The sequence below is a fragment of the Lagenorhynchus albirostris genome, chromosome 21 (genome assembly GCF_949774975.1).
Source record: "Lagenorhynchus albirostris chromosome 21, mLagAlb1.1, whole genome shotgun sequence".
Classification (NCBI taxonomy): Eukaryota; Metazoa; Chordata; class Mammalia; order Artiodactyla; family Delphinidae; genus Lagenorhynchus; species Lagenorhynchus albirostris.
Window position 1 is genome coordinate 11,479,751 of NC_083115.1, and position 22,146 is coordinate 11,501,896.

The 22,146-nt window shown below is 39.3% G+C and overlaps 1 protein-coding gene across 1 annotated transcript in view; it reads left to right on the forward strand.

Moving 5' to 3' along the window:
- Nucleotides 1–570: 570 nt before the first annotated feature.
- TEX15 (testis expressed 15, meiosis and synapsis associated) overlaps nucleotides 571–22,146 on the forward strand; it is a 40,957-nt gene continuing 19,381 nt past the window's right edge. Inside the window, 3 exon segments of the mRNA XM_060136714.1 lie at nucleotides 571–709; nucleotides 9,147–9,312; nucleotides 19,689–19,926. Coding sequence (XP_059992697.1) covers nucleotides 571–709; nucleotides 9,147–9,312; nucleotides 19,689–19,926 — 543 coding nt within the window.

A 22,146-nucleotide genomic window follows, 5' to 3' on the forward strand; every position in this document is an offset into this window, starting at 1 on the left:
AAAAGGAATATGTTACTAGTAGTATAACAATATATGATGTCTTAAACCATTGGTAGTAATACTGTGGAGCAATAGCCAGTGAGTGATAGTGACTGTTTTAGGCTATCAGTTGTAGGGATAGCCATGCAATAGTTGGTTTAAAACTTTCATAAGTTTCTCCCAAAGCCAGAGATTCTAATTTAGAGAATATCATTCAATTCACAGAAGTGTATAGGAAAAACACTTTAAAAAATAGATACTTGGCAAGAGCTTAACCAAATGTTAACAGAAATTGTTGTTTGGATGTTATTAAGCTTTTCAGAAACACACAGGCTTTAAATTGCAAGGAAAATGTATATTAGAAACTACAAAATAAATATTTTATATTGTATAAAACCCAAAATTGTTAATTCATTTTCTCTTTTGGGTAACCTGCCAAATTGAGATTGAAATCTGTTGTGAGTGTGACCAAAAATATATCTTTATTCAATTTCATGTAATAACTTTTAAATAGTTTTACTGCCATTGCCTCTTATGTATTTATTGACCTTTTGTTTAATAACTTTGGGTTGATTTTAGGCCACCAGCAAAATGGAAATGAAAAAGCCTGCTAAATACAAGATGCCATGGAAAATGAACTCAACTACTGAACCTTTATTTGTTACTGGTATAGATGTCAATCCCTTGAAAAAATTCACCATTCCCAAGATCAGGAGGACAGCTGAGAAAGGTAATATTTCTATGGAAGATGGGATTATTTCATAACTGTTACTACATTTCTCTGATTCTTAGTTTATGCTCGTCTTCTTTTTTGTGTGTGTGTGTTACGCGGGCCTCTCACTGTTGTGGCCTCTCCCGTTTCGGAGCACAGGCTCCAGATGCACAGGCTCAGTGGCCATGGCTCACGGGCCCAGCTGCTCCGCGGCATGTGGGAACTTCCCAGACTGGGGCACGAACCCGTGTCCCCTGCATCGGCAGGCAGACTCTCAACCACTGCACCACCAGGGAAGCCCTCGTCTTCTGTTTTGACTCTACATAAAATTAGGTTGACTCTACATAAAATTAGGTTAAGTCAGGCTTTTAATTCCTTAAATACACATGTACTTTTGGTTCCACACAAAATAAAATAGACACATGTCTCCTATCCCTCCTACTAAGTACACCTAAAAACACTGGACGTCATACATAAAACAAACATAAGAAGACTTTGAATGGTGGAGAGAAGAAGTTGGATCAGTGTGAGACCCTGGGAGTTACGGAGTGATGTAGCATTAAGTTCTCTGGATTTTCTGTTTGTTTCCTCCACATCTCAGATTGGGTGACCACAACCCAGGAATGCCAACTTTTACAGACACAAAAAGCCCTAAGAAAAGTGTTCTGTCTTGCCAGGGACTGGGAATGGGGTATCCTAGAATGACAGAAACCTGTTTGACAGTGAACATGCTATTCCTGCAAAACACTAGGGGGAATAAAAAGAAATAGGCCCTACACCTTTGTCAGCAGAGGCTAAGTGGAGGGCCTAGACTTCCACCTCTGCCTCTCCCCTTCCACCTGTGCCTCTCCCCTTCTTGGAACTTCATACGTTCCCTTCTCTGCTATCCCGTGCCCCTTCAGTGTCAGTGGGTTTCCACTCTTGCCTTGTGGTGATGAGTTGCCCCTTCTCAGTGGGAGTAGAGTCAGTGAAGGCCACGTGGGGAGCCTAGACTCTTGTCACACACACCAGTAATAAAGCATCTGTCCCCCTCCCACAGTGTCAGTGGAGGCTGAGTCAGGAGCATGGACTTGCACCCCTTTCTCATGGTAACAAGACAGCCCCCCCCCTGCCAACAAGGGTGTCCGTGGAGACCTTGTAGAGAGCCAGGACGTCCTGGTGGTAAAGAGTCAGAGTCTTCCCCACCCCCAGCCTTTCCCTACTGGCACAGTCCCTTGCTGGCTTAGTTTTAGTAGAGACTTGTTAAACCACAAGATTGAATATGATCTAGAGTCTCTTAACAATACCCCAAATGACCAAGATATTTAAAAAAATCACTCATCATACCAACAACCAGTAAAATCCCAATTCAAATGAGAAAAGATGAATCAACAGATGCCAACATCACGATAAAACAGATGTTGGAATTATCTGACAAGGCTTTTAAAACAACCGTCGTAATGATGTTTCAACAGGCAATTACAAACACTCTTGAAACAAATGAAAAAATGGAAAATCTCAACAAAGAAATGGAAAATGTAATAAAGAATTAAGTAGAAGTTTTGGAACTGAAAAAATACAATAATTAAAATAAAAAACTGATTGGATGGGTTCCAGAGAAGAATCAAGAAGACTTTGGAAAGAAGCAGTGGATTTGAAGATATAATAACAGAAATTACCCAGCCTAAACAACAGAGAACACATCAAATTAACCGAGCCTCAGGAACCTGTGGAATAATAATAGAAGACCTAATGTCTTTGTCCTCAGAGCCCCAAAAGTAGAAGAGAGCATAGAGCTGAAAGAGTATTTGAATAAATACTGGCTGAAAATTCCCCAAACTTGGCAAAAGACATACACCTGTACAATCAAAAGGTTGAATAAACCCTAAACACGATAAACCCAGAGAAGTCTATGACAAGGCACATCATAATCAAACTTCTGAAAACTAAGAACAGAAAAAATCTTGAAAGCAACTAAATGTTACTTATAGGGGAAAAAATTGAATGACAGGAGATTACTCATTAGAAACCATGGAGCCCAGAGGAAGTGGCACAACATTTTTTAAGTGCAGAAAGAAAACTGTCCCCAGAAAAAATATTCTTCAGGAATAGAACTGAAGTAGACATTCTCAGATGAAGTAAAACTAAGAATTTTTTATTGGTAGATCTTAGTTTAGAATGGCTAAACAAAGTTCTCAAAATAGAAAATGACAAAAGAAGCTGGGAACATTTGTAATGACGGAAGAACGACGGAGAGTAAAAATATAGGGAAATACAATAGACAGTCCTCCTCTTGAGTTTTTTAATTATGTTTGACATTTGGAACAAAAAGTATGACATTCTTCAATGTGATTCTTGGTATATGTAGAGGAGGTATTTAAGGCAATTATAAAGTGAGATGTTACCATTGAAGGGAACTGGGTGAATAGGATATAGGATCTCTCTCTATTATACATCACAACTTCATATGAATCTGCAGTTATCTCAGAATTAAAAGTTTTTTATAAAAACACGATAAATAAATCAAAATGCTGTTTTAAAAATGTTCAAGTAACCCACAGGAACTGTTGGAAAAGAAATCTCCAGGCCCAGATGGTTTCTCTGGAGAATTCTACTCAACATTAAAGAAAAGAGCTAATACAAATTCTTTACAATTTCTTCCACAAAATAGCAGAGGAGAGAATAATTTTATCAGGACAATGTTACCCTGGTACCAAAGCTAAATAAATGTAATACAAAAAAAAAAAGAAAACTACAGACCGATATCCATCATGAGCCTTGACACAGAAATCCTATACAAAATATAAGGAAATTGTATTTAGCAAGGTATAAAATCAATTATATACTATAACTAAGAGAGTTTTATTCAAGGGATGCAAGGCTGGTTTGGTATTTGAAAGTCAGTCTGTATTCACAGGATAAATAATAATAATCACATGATCATATCAATTTTTGCAGAAAAAGTATTTGACAAAAAAATCACTCATGATAAAGACTCAGCCAACTAGGAATAGAGAACTTCCTCAGCTTGATAAAAAGTATATAAAAATACCCATAGCTAACATCATGCTTAATGATGAACAACTGAATGTTTTCTCTGTAGGGAAAGAAGGCAAGAATGTTCTCTTTTACCACTCTTACTATCAACATAGTACTGGAAATTCTAACCAGCACAAAAAGTCAGGGAAATGAAATAAAAAGCATAGAGCATAGAAATTAGAAAGGAAGAAATAAGACTGTTCCTATTTGAAGGTTACACAATGGTCTACATAGAAAATCCCAAGGGACCTACAAAAAAGAAAAAGAAGAAAACCCTGGAACTAACAAGTTAAGCAGGGTCACTGAATACAAAATCAAAATACAAAAATAAATTGAATTTCTATATACTAACAAAGAACCCATGAAAATCAAAATGATAATACCATTTCTAATAGCTCAAAACGTGAAATACTTATGTATAAAACTAATAAAATATATACAGGATTTTTATGCTTTAAACCACAAAGTGCTGATGAAAGAGATCAAAGAAATTCTAAGTTATTGGAGAGGTATACTGTGCTTATTTTATTTATTTTTTTTTTTTGCGGTACGCAGGCCTCTCACTGTTGTGGCCTCTCCCGTTGCAGAGCACAGGCTCCGTACGCACAGGCTCAGCGGCCATGGCTCACGGGCCCAGCCACTCCGCGGCATGTGGGATCTTCCCGGACTGGGACACGAACCCGTGTCCCCTGCATCAGCAGGCGGACTCTCAACCACTGCGCCACCAGGGAAGCCCTACTGTGCTTATTGATTAGAAGACTCAACATAATGAAGATGTCAGTCCTCCACAAATTTATCTGTAGATTTATTGCAGTTTCTATCAAAATCCCAGCAAGACCTTTTGTAAATAAATAAGCTTGTTCTCAAATTTACATGAGAAGGGACTTCCCTCATGGCCCAGTGGTTAAGAATCCTCCTGCCAATGCAGGGACACAGGTTCGAGCCCTGGTCTGGGAAGATTCCCACATGCTGCGGAGCAACTAAGCCCCTGTGCCACAACTACTGAGCCTGCGCTCTAGAACCCGTGAGCCACAACTACTGAACCCACGAGCCACAGTTACAGAAGCCTGCGCGCCTAGAGCCCATGCTCTGCAACAAGAGAAGCCACTGCAATGAGAAGCCCGTGCACCACAAGGAAGAGTAGCCCCCTCTCACTGCAACTAGAGAAAGCCCACGCGCAGCAACGAAAACCCAACGCAACCAAAAATAAATAAATTTTAAAAATTTACATGAGAAGACAAAGAAACTAGAATAGCGAAAACAGTTTTGAAATAGAAGTGTTTAGAATTACTGTAGCCAATACTAAGGCTTACTGTGTAACTACAATAATCAAGACACTATGGCATTGACAAAGATAGACACAAAGATAGACACTTAAATCAGTGGGACAGAATGGAGATTCCAGAAATAGACCTACACAAATATGCTCAATTGGTTTCCTTTCAGTTGATTTTTAACAAGGGTATATTGAGTGGAGGAAAGGTAGTCTTTTTTTTTTTTTTTTTTGGCCCGCGCCGTGTGGCATGTGGGATGTGGGATCTTAGTTCCCTGACCAGGGATCAAACCCGTGTCCCCTGCTTTGGGAGCGCAGAGTCTTATCCGCTGGACCACCAGGGAAGTCCCGAAAGGCAGTCTATTCATCAGATGTCATGGAGCAATTGAAAGCTATCCATAGGCAAAAAAAAAAAAAAAAGAATTTCACCCTAACTTCACACAAAAATTAATTCAAAATGAATCCCAGGAAACTGTAAGACTTTTAGAAGAAAACATCTCCAGGATCTAGGGTTAGATGAAGAGTCCTTAGCATGATGCCAGAAGCACAATCCAAAAAAAAAATGTGGTAAACTGGACTCCATCAAAATTTAAAACTTTTGTTCTGTGAAAGACTCTGTTAGGAAGGTGAAAAGACAAGCTACGAGTGGGGGGAAGCATTTACATATCATCAGTCTAACCAAGGACTCTCATCTAGAACATATAAAGCACCTTCAAAACTCAATAGTAAGGGAAAAGAGAGCGTTACATCCAAGCAGAAAACAGGCAAAGACACGAACAGCCATTTCACTAAAGAGGTGTGGATGGCAGATAAGCACACAAAGAGATGCTCATCATAGCCATTGAGGAAGTGCTAATCAGAACCACAGTGAGGTGTCACTTCATGCTTGTTAAAACGGCTAAAATAAGAATAGTAATGCCAAAAGCTAGGAAGAATATGGGGAAGCCAAATCAGTCATGCAACCGATGGTCAGGTAAGATAGCTCAGCCCCTTTTTGAAAAACAGTTCGATGGTTTCTTAAAAGACTAAACATGCAACTACCATATGACCCAGCAATTGCACTTTTGGACATTTGTCCCAGAGAAATGAAAACTTAAGTCCAAACAAAAATGTTTATAGCACCTTTATTTGTAATAGCCAGAAATTGGTAATCACCCTGATTTCCAGTGAGTGAGTGGTTAAAGTATGATGCATCCATACCATGGGATACTTATCAGCAGTTTTAAAAAATGAGTTACTGGAACAACAACAGCTTGGTTGGATCTCAGAGGGAATATGCTGAATGAAAAAAGCCAGTCTCCACAGGTTGAAGTACAAAATTCCATTTACAAAACATTCTTGAAATGATAAAGGGTACAGAGATGGAGAACAGATTGGTAGTTTCCAGGATTGAGAGGAAGAGAAGAGGTGTGGGGTACCAGTATGACTGTATGTAAAGGAGTAGCATGAGAGGTGGACAAGTTGTGTATCTTGATTATAGTGGTTGTTACATGAATCTACACATGTGATAAAATTGCATGGAACTACCCACACACACATAACTGCACATAAAACTGGTACAATGTTAATGAGGACTGAGGATTATACCAGTGTCATTTTTCTGGTTTTGATATTTTATTATAATTACATGAAATGTTTCCACCGGGGAGTTTGGGTTAGGGGTATACAGGGTCTCTATAAGAATGTTGTGTGATCTATATTCACTTCAAAATAAGAAGTTAAACACAGGCATACGTGCACAAAATCATATCTCATATCTTATGAAATGATCAAACTTTGTAACAATTAAATTGTTACAAATATTAAAGCGAAAATTAGTTTTACTTGGATTAATTTTATTTTAATTTAATAATAGAATTTAAGATGGGAAGGGGATGAAGAATGAGGTTTTTTTGATAAACAGAGGATTGTAATATTTTGTATTAGTTTTGCCATTGTAACTTATTCTGTTGATTGTTAAATACAAAGGACTATTGTTTATGTTAATTAGATTCATATACATGGAAATTGGTTTAAATTATATATATCGTTGTTCCTCATTATTCACAGATTCCATATTTGCAAATTCTCCTACTTGCTAAAATTTGCTTGTAACGCCCAGCATCAGTACTCAGCAGCAGTGCTTTCACAGTCATTTGCAGACATGTGCGAGTGGTGAAAAATTTGAGTCACTTGATGCACACGTTCCTAGATGAGGCCAGATGAGACGGAGCTCTGCATCTTGTTCCAGCTCTCATTATAAATAAGTGTCCATTTAGTCACCTACTTAGTGCTGTGTTGTTTGCATTTTTGTCGGTGATGTCTACGTTTAAAATGGTCTCCACCATATCATGCTGAAATGCTGTCTAGGGTTCCTAAGCTCAAGGAGTCTATGATGTGCCTTACAGAGAAAATATGTGTCACAAAAGCTACACTGTAAGGTAAGTTATAGTGCTGTTGACCAACAGTATGGAACCTTCAGGAAAAGGAAGAGGAGATTTGCCAGTTTGTACATCAAGCCTCTCCAGAAAGTGTTAAAGGAACATTTGTGGTTCCTTTCCTGTGGAAAGGATGGAATCTACATTTATAGATTCATGAGATGATCACCAATAAAAAGCTTGTGACGGGCTTCCCTGGTGGCGCAGTGGTTGAGAATCTGCCTGCCAATGCAGGGGACACGGGTTCGAGCCCTGGTCGGGGAAGATCCCACATTCCGCGGAGCACCTAGGCCCGTGAGCCACAACTACTGAGCCTGCGCGTCTGGAGCCTGTGCTCCGCAACGAGAGGCCACAACAGTGAGAGGCCCGCACACCGCGATGAAGATTGGCCCCCACTCGCCGCAACTAGAGAAAGCCCTCGCACAGAAACGAAGACCCAACACACAAATAAATAAATAAATAGCTTGTGGGCAGCATTGTTGTGAGGCAAAAAGCCAAAGAGACTTACAGTCATGGTCCCCAGGGGCAGGAAAATGTTAGGTCCCTCTTGGCTAGTGCTGGCTGACTCACACATTTCAAAAGGTGATAAGGGATGCAGGTAGGCAGGTTCTGCAGAACAGGAGGCTGGGGGAGAATTTTAAAGACACCTGCTAAGTGTTATACAGGAAAAGGTTATGTGGCAAGTTTCCATCCCTGATGAGACTGGCTTGTCTTACCGGGATGTTGACAAACAAACTTACTGCAGATGGCATTCCAGTTGTCAAAAATGTGACCAGAGGCTGACAGGAACCTAACCCTGTATTTCTCCTAAGATTAATAGTTCAGTATTCACTAATTCACTCTTGGCAGCAACTTTAATAGACTATACCTTCGCCAAATAACAAGAATCAACTGTATTCCCCAGTTTCCTCCGAGTCCTCTTCCTTGAGGGTTTTATTCTTTTATGCATCTACTTAATATAGCAATGCTTAAAACACTGCTTATTGTCTTCTCAAAGAGTGCCTCTTAGTCATGCCACCACGTCAGCCAAGAGTTTACAGCGATATTCTGGTATTTTTGCAAGTCAAAATAACCAGTTTACTAGTATATAGGTTGCCTTATTTGGGGGAAATTCAAGAAATATTCATGCACTAACAGTAGCTACCAGGTTTGTGTAGCACTGTATGTTATAGAGTCTGTACATCTTAAGTTGAAAACAAGTCACTTGAATTCTAGTACTATCTAGTATATCTGCGTCAACTTTTAAGAACTCCTTATAGGTAGTGGAGAAACACAAGTTTCATATTTTCATTTATACGAGGTATAGGAAGTCTGTATTACCGTTATAGAATCTTAAATATAAATGCCTCCAGATGGTTAAAGAAAATTCCCAATATTTTTTTATTTTGTGTCTTATATTGATACACAGTTGTGATTGTGCAGATGTACAATTATGTCATTTTATTATTTATTTATTTGGCTGTGTTAGGTGTTCGTTGCTGTGCACGGGCTTTCTCTAGTTGCGGCGAGTGGGCTTCTCATTGCGGTGGCTTCTCTTTGTTGCGGAGCACAGGCTCTAGGCACGCAGGCTGCCGTAGTTGTGGCACACCCGCTCAGTAGCTCCGTGGCATGTGGGATCTTCCAGGACCAGGGCTCGAACCGGTGTTGCCTGCATTGGCAGGCAGATTCTTAACCACTGCGCCACCAGGAAGTCCCAACGATGTCATTTTAAACACAAATAACCACTTGCCCTTTTCTTTATTTTTAGTTTACTTGTCACCTTGTTGCACCAATACTAGAGAGTATAATTTCATACACGATACTCTTAATCAGTGCCGGCTTGATGTAGGCTGTGATCTACAGTCTTCGTGGCAGTTTGGAGATACAAAACTGATTCACAATGAAGAGCTGGAAAAAAATTTTACTTCTAAGAGGTAAGTTACTGTGACCTAAGGAAGTTTGAGATTTTGTTTGTTTTTGCTATGAGGTTTTATACGAATCTGTTATTTCTGCCATTTGAGATTTGATAAGTATTACTAAGAAAATAAGTACAGAGGTGTTTTATTCCTTATTTTGTTGCCATCTCATAGCCTTCTGTAATAGTAAAAAGCTAAGTGTGAGATTTGGTTAGTAAGTCCTGCACATTAATGTAGCCAGACTTCAGACACTCCCTTCTTTTTTAATCTTTGTAAGTTTTTCAGAAGCATACATCAGCACATTTATTAAGGAGCCATTTTGTAGATCCTTGTGCCTCCTGCATAATATAAAATAGCACTTAAAATATTTAGAATGGAATTTTTTTTCTTGACTCAGTCCTTCAGAGACTGAGTTGATGTTTTAATTTGGCAGAGTTGTATCTGGCTATTTCCAACTACTCCACTAGAGCCACAATTTCTGACACTTTTAAAAAGTACCCCTTCTGGTTTTTGGGAAGGCACATTCCATTATGTTAGTTAATTTATTTATTTATTTATTTATGAATTATTTTTGGCTGCATTGGGTCTTCGTTTCTGCGCGCGGGCTTTCTCTAGTTGCGGCGAGCAGGGGCTACTCTTCGTTGTGGTGTATGGGCTCCTCATTGTGGTGGCTTCTCTTGTTGTGGAGCACAGGCTCTAGGCACGTGCTTCAGTAGTTGTGGCACGCAGGCTCAGTAGTTATGGCTCACGGGCTCTAGAGTGCAGGCTCAGTAGTTGTGGCTCGCGGGCTCTAGAGCGCAGGCTCAGTAGTTGTGGCACACGGGCTTAGTTGCTCCGTGGCATGTGGGAATCTTCCTGGACCAGGGCTCGAACCCATGTCCCCTGCATTGGGAGGCAGATACTTAACCACTGCGCCACCAGGGATAAGATAACCATAAGATAACCATTATGTTATCTTAGTAAGAAAAAATAAGAGCACATGCAGAGTTCTCATTGTAAACATTTTGTATTTAATACGTTTAGATCTTGTGTGAACACAGTTTTAGCATTTTCATTTTCTGAACTTGCCTCCTTCACCATTTTGCATTTTTAACTTAGAACATAACTATAGTTTGATGGACCCACACTTAGAACTCATTTTGGAATGTTTTTGGTCTCTTTTTTTTGTTTTAGAATCAATTCCTCTTGACTCAGACATGCTACCCCACTTGTTGTCTGTTGGGGAGAATTGGTGAGAATGACAGAAATAGTTGATGGCATATTTTTTCATCTAAAAATCACAGTTTTGAGCAAAAATATAGTAATGGACTGGCTATACACTGCCCCTTCCAGATCGAAATAGTAGTTTGATCAAAAATGAATTCCTGCATTGTTCCTTGATTTTGGTTATATTAGGCATATTTAAATTGTGTCCTTTTTCATAATGCCCCCTGACACTTCATTTTCAACCATTTATTTCTCCCTGTTAACATTACAGAAAAGTTAGAACAACTACCCAACAATACAAGACTTGATAGAACATTCTGAATGACTAATGTGTATAGGATTTATTTGTTTCTTAGGTATTTGCCCAATTAGACAAACTCATTTATCTCCCATAGTACTTTATACTCATTTTACATGACTTACCACACTATGTTGGTTTTGTCTGATTCCCTTACTACATTATGAGTTTTATCTTATTTGTTTTTTGTGTCCATAGTATGGAACCGAGTCTGGCAACACAGTGAGCACTTAACTGTTAAATTAAGTTACATTTTTATTTCATTGTTTTAAATCAATGAAGGTGGAAAGTACCCTTAAGTAGCCTTAGGCACAGGTAAAAAAAAATAAAAGGAAAGATCAGAATTGGTTAGCAGAAGAGAAAAATAGGATGGAGAGATGAAAAGAGAAAGTATTAATAACATTGACTGCCTCTAGCTTTTCTTTTTATTGTTCCCCTTAGAGGAGTTTATAAATCTGTGATCTCAGCAAAAGCAAGTCGCTCCAGAAAGATACCAATCTCCACTTCTTTGTTGTTGTTGTTGTTGTTGTGTTGGCCGTGCTGCACAGCTTGCGGGATCTCATTTCCCCAACCAGGGGCTGAACCCAGGCCACACAGTGAGAGCCCAGAATCCTAACCACTAGGCCACCAGTGAACTCCCCAGTCTCCACTTTTTATCCACATTGCATCTACCACTTCTTAAGTGTGAAATCAGCAAAAACACGTTAATCATCTAAACATCTGTGTATTAAGTCATTCATTGAGCATTTGAGTGCCTACTGTGTCAGATGTTGTATTTGATACCCTCAGAGAAAAATGAATGTTTTCTCCTCAGCCGTAAAGAGTTTACATTCCAGTGGAGAAGACATATAGCTAAATATAAAATAACGTTATAGTAAGAGGTAGGTGCATAGATGAGGGATTGAGTATTCTTCCTAAGAGTCTTGAGAGATGTTCTGAAGAGTTAAGAACTTGAGCTGGTCTTAATGGGTAAAAGAGAACTGAATTCACTTCTTCTTAAGTATATTGTGCTATTTGTATCAGTTTGACCCTTTTTTGTTTTAAGATAACTTACCTTTAAACATTTCAAATTTATGTGAAAGGGTATCATTTTAAAAATTGTCAGTACCTATCTTGACACTGTGGTTAAATTTGTACTTGGCATCTCAGTTTACGTTCTACCCCAGATGAGTGGACTGAGCCGTCCATGCTTAATTTCATCTACTTTTATCAATGATTGGTTTGGGGAGAGGGTGCAGAACTAAATCAGTTCGGGCCAGTGACACACTGAGGACAGATTGGCTTGTGGGCGGGGGGGGGGGGGAGCGTCTCTGGAAAAGAGAAGCCAATCTGCTGTGAACAAGGAAGCATGTTGCTCAACCTGTTGATGGCCGCACTCTTGGAATAATGACGACACCAGTTGGATGACCCTCTGAGGTGATGACAGCAAAACAGAGAGATGGAAAAAACCTGAATCCTTGAAAACATCTGGAGCTGTGGAATAGGTCAACTGATAAAGGCTGCCTGATTTCTGAATTTCTTGTTGTAAGAAGTTAACTCGGGACTTCCCTGGTGGCGCAGTGGTTAAGAATCTGCCTGCCAATGCAGGAGACATGGGTTCAAGCCCTGGTCTGGGAAGATCCCACATGCCGCGGAGCAACTAAGCCCGTGCGCCGCAGCTGCTGAGCCTGCGTGCCACAGCTGCTGAAGCCCATGAGCCTAGAGCCCGTGCTCCACAAGAGGAGGCACCGCAATGAGAAGCCCGTGCACCGCAACGAAGAGTAGACCCCGCTCTCCGCAACTAGAGAAAGCCCGCACGCAGCGACGAAGACCCAACGCAGCCAAAAATAAGTAAATAAATAAATGTATAAAAAAAAAGAAGAAGTTAACTCAATTTTAAGCCAGTTTGAATGGTTTTCCATACTTGAAGTCAATAGCATTTAAACTGGTATTGAACTTGGTACTGGTGTTGAACTTGGTACTTCCACTTGCTAGTGGAAGATTCTAAGATATGGATTTAACTTGGAAAGAAGGCAATAAGGATGTCTCACTGTTCCTAAATGGGAAGTGGATGATATGTGGGGGCACAGACCATATATTTTATGAGGCTGTGGTTTGGGGGGAACTTGTACAAAAAAAATTCAGGATGTTGAAGTGCCCTGCCCATTTCCTGCTTAGATCCAAGAGGCCTTTAAAATTCAGATTTGGTTAAAAAAAAAATCCTTTGTACTTATGGCCTAGTTTTACAGATCAGCTTTGCAAGATTAGCTTGAAGTAAAGCATTCATCTTTTCCAAAGTTAGTGTGAATATGGGTTTGAAAGAAAGGAGATTTAACAAGAGATAAGTATGAGGCAAATCTGAAGTAAGTATGAGGCACAAATCTGTTGCCTTCAGCCTTTCCCAGATACGTCCTTTTAAGCATTTTCTACCTGGTAAATGGAACTACTCAACTTAATGCAATAAAGATATATTTTAAATGCAGTCTGGGGAAAGAAATGGATAGTTTCAAATTGTAATGCAGTGGGTAATGACCATTCTAAATTCAGGGCCTTGGGAAATGGGAGGGTCTCAGAGGCTTGTTGCCAGGAGACTGAAATTCCTAATGACAACCATTGTCTAAACAAGATCATGGTATGGTTCCTAGCCTTTGGAATTTTGAGGGCCAAGAATCCTAGCTATTTCTTTCTAGAAGGATATACTTTGTGCTAAGGGCCAGTTAACACTGACCATTGTGTCATTCTTCACTTCTCTAAATTTAATTGTGGTTACCCTACGTTTTCTTCACCGGTTTATTTTTCGTGTAGGTAACTTAACCTTGTAACCATATGCTGCCTAAATGGATGTTGACTATATGAGTCTACCTCCAGACCCACTTTAAGGGAAGGCGTATTACTCACATCATTGATCTGAAGTTAGATGCAGTAACTCGATGAGACTGGATTGTTCCCGTTTTGTGAGGTGGATTGACCTGCTCAGTGTGAGCATGAGCATTTTTGAAAGTGTAAGTGTTGGAAGAAGGGTGTGACTAAAGGAGAACCAAACGAGTAGACTGCAGCCTCCCTAATAGTTCTAGATTGTCTCATGTAATTAGTCTAAACTATTCTTTGTCCCATTCCCCTTGCCTTTGTTGGTTTACTGATGTACAAGCATAGTCAATATGGTTCAGTATAACACGGTATGAGGCTTTCTTAGAAATCCTGGGAAGGTGAAGTCACTGTCTCTATTGGTGTCTGTGGGCAAGGGAGCAGGTAGGCCTAGTTGCTGCTGGGAGCTCTCTTATGACCACAAGAGGAGCCAGGCAGAGATAAAGATAAAGCTATGGACATCAGTGTAGAGAGTCAAGGAAAAGAAACTTGAGTTCCTAATATTGTTGAGGGACTAAATAAGTTCAGATTCTTCCTGTGGTAGCCAGCATAATGCTCCCCCAAAGATGCCCACACTCTGATCCCCACAACCTTTAACCTAACAAAAAGGACTTTGCAAATGTGATTGAGGTCACAGACCTTGAGTTTGGGTGATTATTTTGGGTAATCTGGGTGGGCCCAATTTAATGATGTGAGCTCTTAATCATAAAAACTTAAGAGGAAGACAGAAGAGTGAGAGACTGAAGGAAGAAAGAAAAGTATGAGAAGGATTCAGCTTGCCTTTGCTGGCTTTAAGGATGCAGGAAAGGTGTTATGAACGCAGGTATTGTCTGGAATTTGGGGATCGCTTTTGGCTAACAGCCAGCAAGGAAGTGGGATCTCAGTCCTCCAACTGCAGGTGATTGAATTCTGCCAACAAGGAAAGAGATCCTCCCCTAGAGCCTAAGAAAGAAACGCAGTCTAGACGACACCTTGATTTTAGCCCCATGAGACCCATGTCAGACTTATGACCTACATAACTGTATGTAGCAAATCCTGTATCTCCATTTTTGGGGGGCCATTTACTGGAGGTTTACTGTATTTCTTTGGTGGAGTCACGTTTCCCTGATTCTTCATGGTCCTTTAGCCTTGCATAGGTGTCTGCACATTTAAAGAAGAGACTTTATGGACTGACTTTGCTAAGAAAAGACTTTCACCTGGGGTGGGGACATGCCGGAGAGTGCTGTGACCCTGGGTTAGTGCTGCAGGTGCCAAGTGGAGGGGCATGTGGTGGCTACATGTCTTGGGGATTGTGGTGTAACTCAGTAGATCAGGCCGTTGGGATCCACAACATCGACAATTTGTGTGGTCTTCGGCAAGCACTGCCAGGGGTCTGCAGAGGTTACAATGGCTGTTGGGGTTCTCAGCAGCACCTCCAGGTCCATAAACTAGGGAGAGGACCAGAGTAAGCAGCAGTAGTGGCCCAAGCTGGTTTGTATGCACACACTCGGCTGTGCGGGCCAGTTGCAGGTGCCTGAGTTGTGACAGGGCTGGTTATAAACACACATGTATAGCTGCTTTACAATGTTGTGTTAGTTTCTCCTGTACAGCAAAGTGAATCAGCTATATATGTACATATATTCCCTCTTTTTTGGATTTCCTTCTCACTTAGGTCACCACAGAGCATTGAGTAGAGTTCCCTGTGCTATACAGTAGGTCCTCATTAGTTATCTATTTTATGCATAGTGTCAATAGTGTATATATGTCAATCCCAATCTCCCAATTCATCCCACCCCTCCTTCCCCCTTGGTATCCATATGTTTGTTCGCTACATCTGTGTCTCTATTTCTGCTTTGTAAATAAGGTCGTCTATACCAATATTTTCAGATTCCACATATATGCATTATCGTATATTCCACAAATATACGATACTTGTTTTTCTCTTTCTGACTCCCTTCACTCTGTATGACAATCTCTAGGTCCATCCACGTCTCTACAAATGACCCAGTTTCGTTCCTTTTTACAGCTGAGTGATATTCCATGTGTATCTGTACCACATCTTCTTTATGCATTCCTCTATTGATGGACATTTAGGTTGTTTCTGATAAAAAATTTTTAAAAAAGAAAGAAAAATTTTAAAAAAAGAAGACATAAACTGTATATCAACAACCCCATAAAAATTGAAGCTAGGCCCGCTTTCTTAGTGTAGCAGAAAAAGCCTTGTACTAGAAGCCAGAGACCAAATTTCTACTCCTGGTTCTGCCACTACATAGTTATGTGATCCTGGATGAGCTATTTTGACATCTTGGTCATTGTTTTTCTCATCAGTGATACTTATTTAACCTTTGGGGTCAGGGACCCCTCTGAGAATTTGATGAAGCTATAGCCCCTCTTCCCAGGGAAGTGCACATCAACACAGAGCTTTGCACAGAATTTTAAGGTTTTTGGGCTCCCCACAATAGCCAACCTGGGACTTTTCCTGTGTAGGTGAACCCCAGGTCAGGAACTCATGGACAGGAGGATCATTACAGCCTCTTCCAGCTCTAGTGGACTCAGCTTTGTGAATCTGCGAGCAGAAGACGATGCTGAGGAATTTACTTGAGAAAAAAGAGGAATAAGGAAGAAGAGGAGCAAAAGGAAAGGAAAAGAGAAGTTCTGTTTCTTAGTAACTCAAAAAATATCTAAGAATCCACTTGTTAGATGAACACTTACATGAATTAAATGCAATATAATTAAATTTCATGTTAGAAAGGAAAATGTAACATGTTAACTCATTTTAAAGTTATACTCTCTTGGGAACAATAAGATAACTTACAGTGAATAAAATAAAGAAAGGAAAATGGAAGCAAAAAGCATTTACTGTAACTAAACGATTATCTCAAAATGTGATTAAATACTTAGAATTCTAGGACTAAAAAGAAATCAAATAAACACACATGTAGCAGTGGGGGCCAGGGCAGATATCAAGGCAAGTGCCAATGGCAGGTGCACTGACAGCTTTGGTGTGGTCCTGGCTGTTGGTGTGCATTACTATGACTGCTGGATCTTGCCATGGACATGTAGCTGTGGAGGCCTGATGGGGGCCAGGGGTATCCATCACTGTGGAAGGGCTAGCTGCAGGTGAGCCTAGTGGTGCAGGCCAGTGACAGAAGACAGGGCTGGATGTGGGCCTACATGCTGCTGTAGGGCCTTGGTTATCAGCAGGGTCTTGCCATGGTGCACACATGGGAATTTAGGTTGGTGACAGGTGTAAGTGCACAGCTCTACCACTATTGTGCTTTGCTAACTTATATAACTTCTCATCAATATGAGTTTTATCTAAGTCTTTTACATTTACAGTTGTCCCTTGGTACCCATGGGAGATTGGTTCCAGGACCTGCCCCAAATACCAAAATCTGCAGATGCTCAGGTCCCATAGTTGGTTCTCCATATCCACGAGTTCTGCATCCTCAGATTCAGCCAATCATGGATTGTAAGTTGTTTGCAGTCCATGGTTGGTTGAATCCATGGATGCAGAACCAACCGATACAGAGAGCCAACTGTATATTTATTGAAAATATTCTGTGTACAGGAATTCCCTGGCAGTCCAGTGGTTAGGACTTTGTGCTTTCACTGCCGAGAGTGCAGGTTCAGTCCCTGGTCGGGGAACTAAGATCCTGTAAGGCACGCACGGTGGCACGGCCAAAAAAAAAAAAAAAGACAAAAGACTATTTGGATTCATTTTACCTATCGTCTCTGAAATGGAATTGTTGAAACTCAGAGCCGCTGTCATTTCACAAGTTAACATAGATCCTAGTGTCTGAATAACTTTGAAAGTCAACCCTTTACAAACCTTTTTAGACCTAGAAATAGTTCTAAAGGCTGATTTTTAATTGGTAATTTTGATTATGTAAATCATATTTAGTCCTAAATTTTTTTCAAGTGTAATTCTGAATATACATTGAAAAGTACAAAGTATTTAACAGTATTATTACTAACGCAAACCTTCAGGGAATATTTTCTACTTGAATTTATAAAGGTTTTTGGAGCCCTGGATCGGATCTTTATTAAGGTGTATTTTTTTCATTCTACTCAGTCCATTAACAGGATATAACGTTCAGCCAATAAGATGACTAGGTAATACAAAGAATTATTTGGTCCAGAATGTCAACGGCACCACTGCTCTAGGGTTTACTTTACAGGCATACCTTGGAGGTATCACAGCTTCAGTTCCAGACCACAATAAAGAGATTCACACAATTTTTTTGGCTTCCCAGTGCATATAAAGTTATGTTTACATTATAGTGTAAGTGTGCAATAGCATTAAAAAAACAATGTACACACCTTAATTTAAAAATGCATTATTGCTAAAAAATACTAACCATCATCTGAGCCTTCAGTGAATCATAGTAGTAACATCAAATATCACAGATCACAGATCACCATAACAAATATAATAATAATGAAAAAGTTTGAAATACTGCGAGTATTACCCAGATGTGACACAGGGACACAAAGTGAACAAATGCTGTTGGAAAAATGGTGCCAATAGGCTTACTTGACGCAAGGTTGCTACAAACCTTCAGTTCATAAAAAATGCAATATCTGCGAAGCCCAATGCAGTGAAGTACAATAAAACAAGGTATGCCTGTATACATCTTTATCACAATACGCCTTCACATAATGTGATTCATGTGTGCTGTAAGAACCTTACAACAATATATTTTGATTTCCTCCCTCCCTCTCATGCTTTGTGCTTTTGTTGTGGGAGTCCTTCCAGATCCCAAGAAAAACCACATGAGAAATTAGGAAAACAGAAAAAAGTATTGTAATTCTTCTGTGAGAATTAAACCTTAACAATCAACATGGAGATCTTAGTGGTTTATAGAGTCTAACGTCAAGCTAAAAACAAGAGCAGGAAATGATGACGGTGGAGTTGAAAGTTAAGGCTGACATTTCCAGAACTGAGAGAAATGGTCATGATCTCATCGGTTAGTCTTGCTTGTTATTGTTGCCATGTGTTTTGTTGCCATGGGCCTGTCTACTGTAAAGGTGAATTATTTTTGCAAATAAATATTAATACACTAATGTGCATAGTATACTTACAAATTCTTTGAGTGGTGTTCCAGGAAATAACAAATATAGGTAGCATGTGGTTTTCAAGAGCAGTTTTCCTTTTGTGGTATGCACATTACTTTCTCGGTTCTGTAGCTTCTCCATTGCTGATAATCTTTTGGAATCACACTTGTGTCACAGTGATTGAACCTCTCTGTCCTTATCACCTGCTGTGGCAGTTGCTGCCGCTGCTGCTGCTCCTGAGCAGGCCATGTAGAACTCCCTTCCCTGGTGCACCAATTGGAGGAGAAGGATAGGTGTTTTATATGTTTCAGTGATTCTCGTGGAATGTGGGTAAAAGTTCAACAGTGTCTGTACTTTAGATTATAACCTTTTCTGAGAATGATTTATAATTTTCATAGTGCCAAGATAGGAGCCTGTAATCAAATTCTAGCTTGCTTCTCCCAGTTGTGACCTAGATCCCTGGAGAATAGAGAATGGCCCTAATAATTGACCATGTATAAGTGTATTGTCTATGTGTCCCTCTCTGTGTATATTTAAGAAACGCATGTCCTTCCCTCTGTAACACAAATAAGAACTTTAGCTCCAGAACTTAATGGACAAGAATTGGCATATATATTTCCGACTCTTGTCACTTTACTATTTTGGCAAGTTTTAACCCTCTGAACCTCATATTTCTCATTTTAAAAATGTGTGTAACAATGACAATAAGTAATAGTAATAGCAGTAATTCAATTCTTGGGGATTTGAGAACAAAATGACAAAATGCATGAAACGGTTAAGTCTTAACAGTGCTGGGGACATTAGCATTCAGGAAATGTTAGCCCTTATTTCCATTGGCCTACACAAGTAGTTATTGAAATATTTCCTGAATTCTTTCCTTAGATGATTTTTCAGCCTAACTTGTTACCATAGGATAGTTACCATAACTGTAGCAAGCTAGCTCAAGTATTCATCTTCTCCTTGAAAATTCTGTTGATGTTCTCATTTAATTACACGCTGTTTGCTTTAGGTCAGAGATGCGTGGGAGTGGAAGACATGGCAGAGAACTTGAAGAACATTTCTGCTTTTTAGCACTTCCTCAGAGTGATGTGGCTGAGATATATCAGAATGGAATAAGTACCAGAACATCTACATTGAAGATACTAGGCAACCCTCTTCTTGGAATTTATATATTTAGACATGTTGATGTGGCCTTGAATTTTGCTCACAGTAGAAGCATTACTGTAGAAAGTATTATAATTTTTAAGGTTGGTAGCACAAAACAAATACTAAATATTATATTCAGTTTGCTTTAAATTGACCTAAATGTATTTTACTTTCTTTTTTTTGTATTTTACTTTCAATATGAATTATTAATGTTTTAAAGTTGCATTGTATAAAATAAATATTATTTATTACTATCATCATCATTTGAAATTTTCCCCTTTTTTTTTTTTTTGTTTTTTTGCTGTACGCGGGCCTCTCACTGTTGTGGCCTCTTCCATTGCGGAGCACAGGCTCCGGACGCGCAGGCTCAGTGGCCATGGCTCATGGGCCCAGCCGCTCCGCGGCATGTGGGATCTTCCCGGACCGGGGCACGAACCCGTGTCCCCTGCATCGGCAGGTGGACTCTCAACCACTGTGCCACTAGGGAAGCCCTCCCCTATTTTTGACTCCAGTGGGTGTGCAGCATAAAAGTCTTCAAGTAAACAAAGGCAGCCTTTACCATATTGGTTTTCCTAATGTATATTTTTTCTCTCCTAATTGACCTTCTTATCTTTCTCTCTTTTGTTCAGACTATAATTAATACCAGAGTGTTCTAAGTGTCTTTCCTCAAGACATTGGTATTAATAATTCTGACTTAAGCTAGAGTTGCTACACTCTTACTGTTTATTTTACTTAATAGTGTAGTACAATATTAATTTCTTTGTTTTGATAATTTTGCCATGCTTATATAAGATGTTAACATTAGGAAAAACAGGGTAGAGGTATATGGGATCTCTGAACTGTTTTGCAACTTTACTTAAAGTCTAAAATTACTCAAAATTGAAAAAAAAATCTTACAGTCGAATTGTAAGCATCAACAGACAAACTGGTTAAGATATACTTTTTTGTTAATTGCAACTTTGCCAGGACTACTAAAATCACAGTAAGTAGGCAGGATTCTCAGTTGTGTAACTTAGGATGTGTGTACATTCACATAAAACCAACGGTTCATTTGGTATAATTTAATTATTTTTAGACCTCAGGTATTATCAAATTCATAAATCATAATTTATTTTTATTTTTATATTAAAAAATAATACATACTGATTTTAGAAAATTTGGAGCATACTAAGAAGCTCCAAAAAGCCCATTAATAATGACACAATTTTTTTGTATACCTAATACTTAGTCTTCTGCTCATATATATGGATATGCATTGTATAATGGTCATTAAAATACATTCTTTTTTTTTTTTTTTTTTTTTTTTTGCGGTCCGCGGGCCTCTCACTGTTGTGGCCTCTCCCGTTGCAGAGCACAGGCTCCGGACGCGTGCTCAGCGGCCATGGCTCACGGGCCCAGCCGCTCCGCGGCATGTGGGATCTTCCCAGACCGGGGCACAAACCCATGTCCCCTGCATCGGCCAGCGGACTCTCAACCACTGTGCCACCAGGGAAGCCCCAAAATACATTCTTTATATATTATGTAACTTGCTTTTTTCATTGATTTTAAAATCAACATTTTCCATGTTATTAAATAAATATTCTTCTGTAATATCCTTTTGAACGACTACATAGTATTCCACTGTACAACTCTACCATAAATTTGTGCAACACATTTTTTAATGTTGGAATATAAATTACTTGGTTTTCTTATTTTTGTACTTTTAAATACTACTTTGATTATTCATGTAGGTACATTTTACACACACCTGTGATTATTTGCTAAGAATTAATTGATTAATTCCTATGTGTCAAATTAGGAGTCAGAGGTATGTGTGCACTTTCACAGCTTTCGATATGAAATGCCCAGTTGTCCTGAGAAAGGTGGTACTAATTGACATTCCTTTCCACAGCCTGTGGGGGATGTCTGTTATCTCACATCATCACTAACTCTGTGTATTATATTTTTTAAAAGATATTTGCCAGTCATAACATGTGGTAGTTTCTCATTGTTGGTTCAGTTTTTTATTCTTTTTCATAGTTATTGCTGAGCTTAACATTCTGCGTATATTCATTGACAGTATTTAGTGAACTGCCTATTAATATCCTTTGCTAGTTTCTTGGTTTTTCTTTTCTTTGTTTCTAGTTGATTCATAAGCATTATCAATTCATTAAAGTGAATGTTGAGAGCTAGGCTTTTCTGTGTATAATGTTTTATCACTTATTGTTCTCTTTTTTAAATAAACATTTTATTTTGTAATAAATTGAAATTTACAGAAAAATTATGAAGGTAGTACAGAAAGGTCCTGTATACAATTTAGCCAGCTTCCCCTAATGTTAACA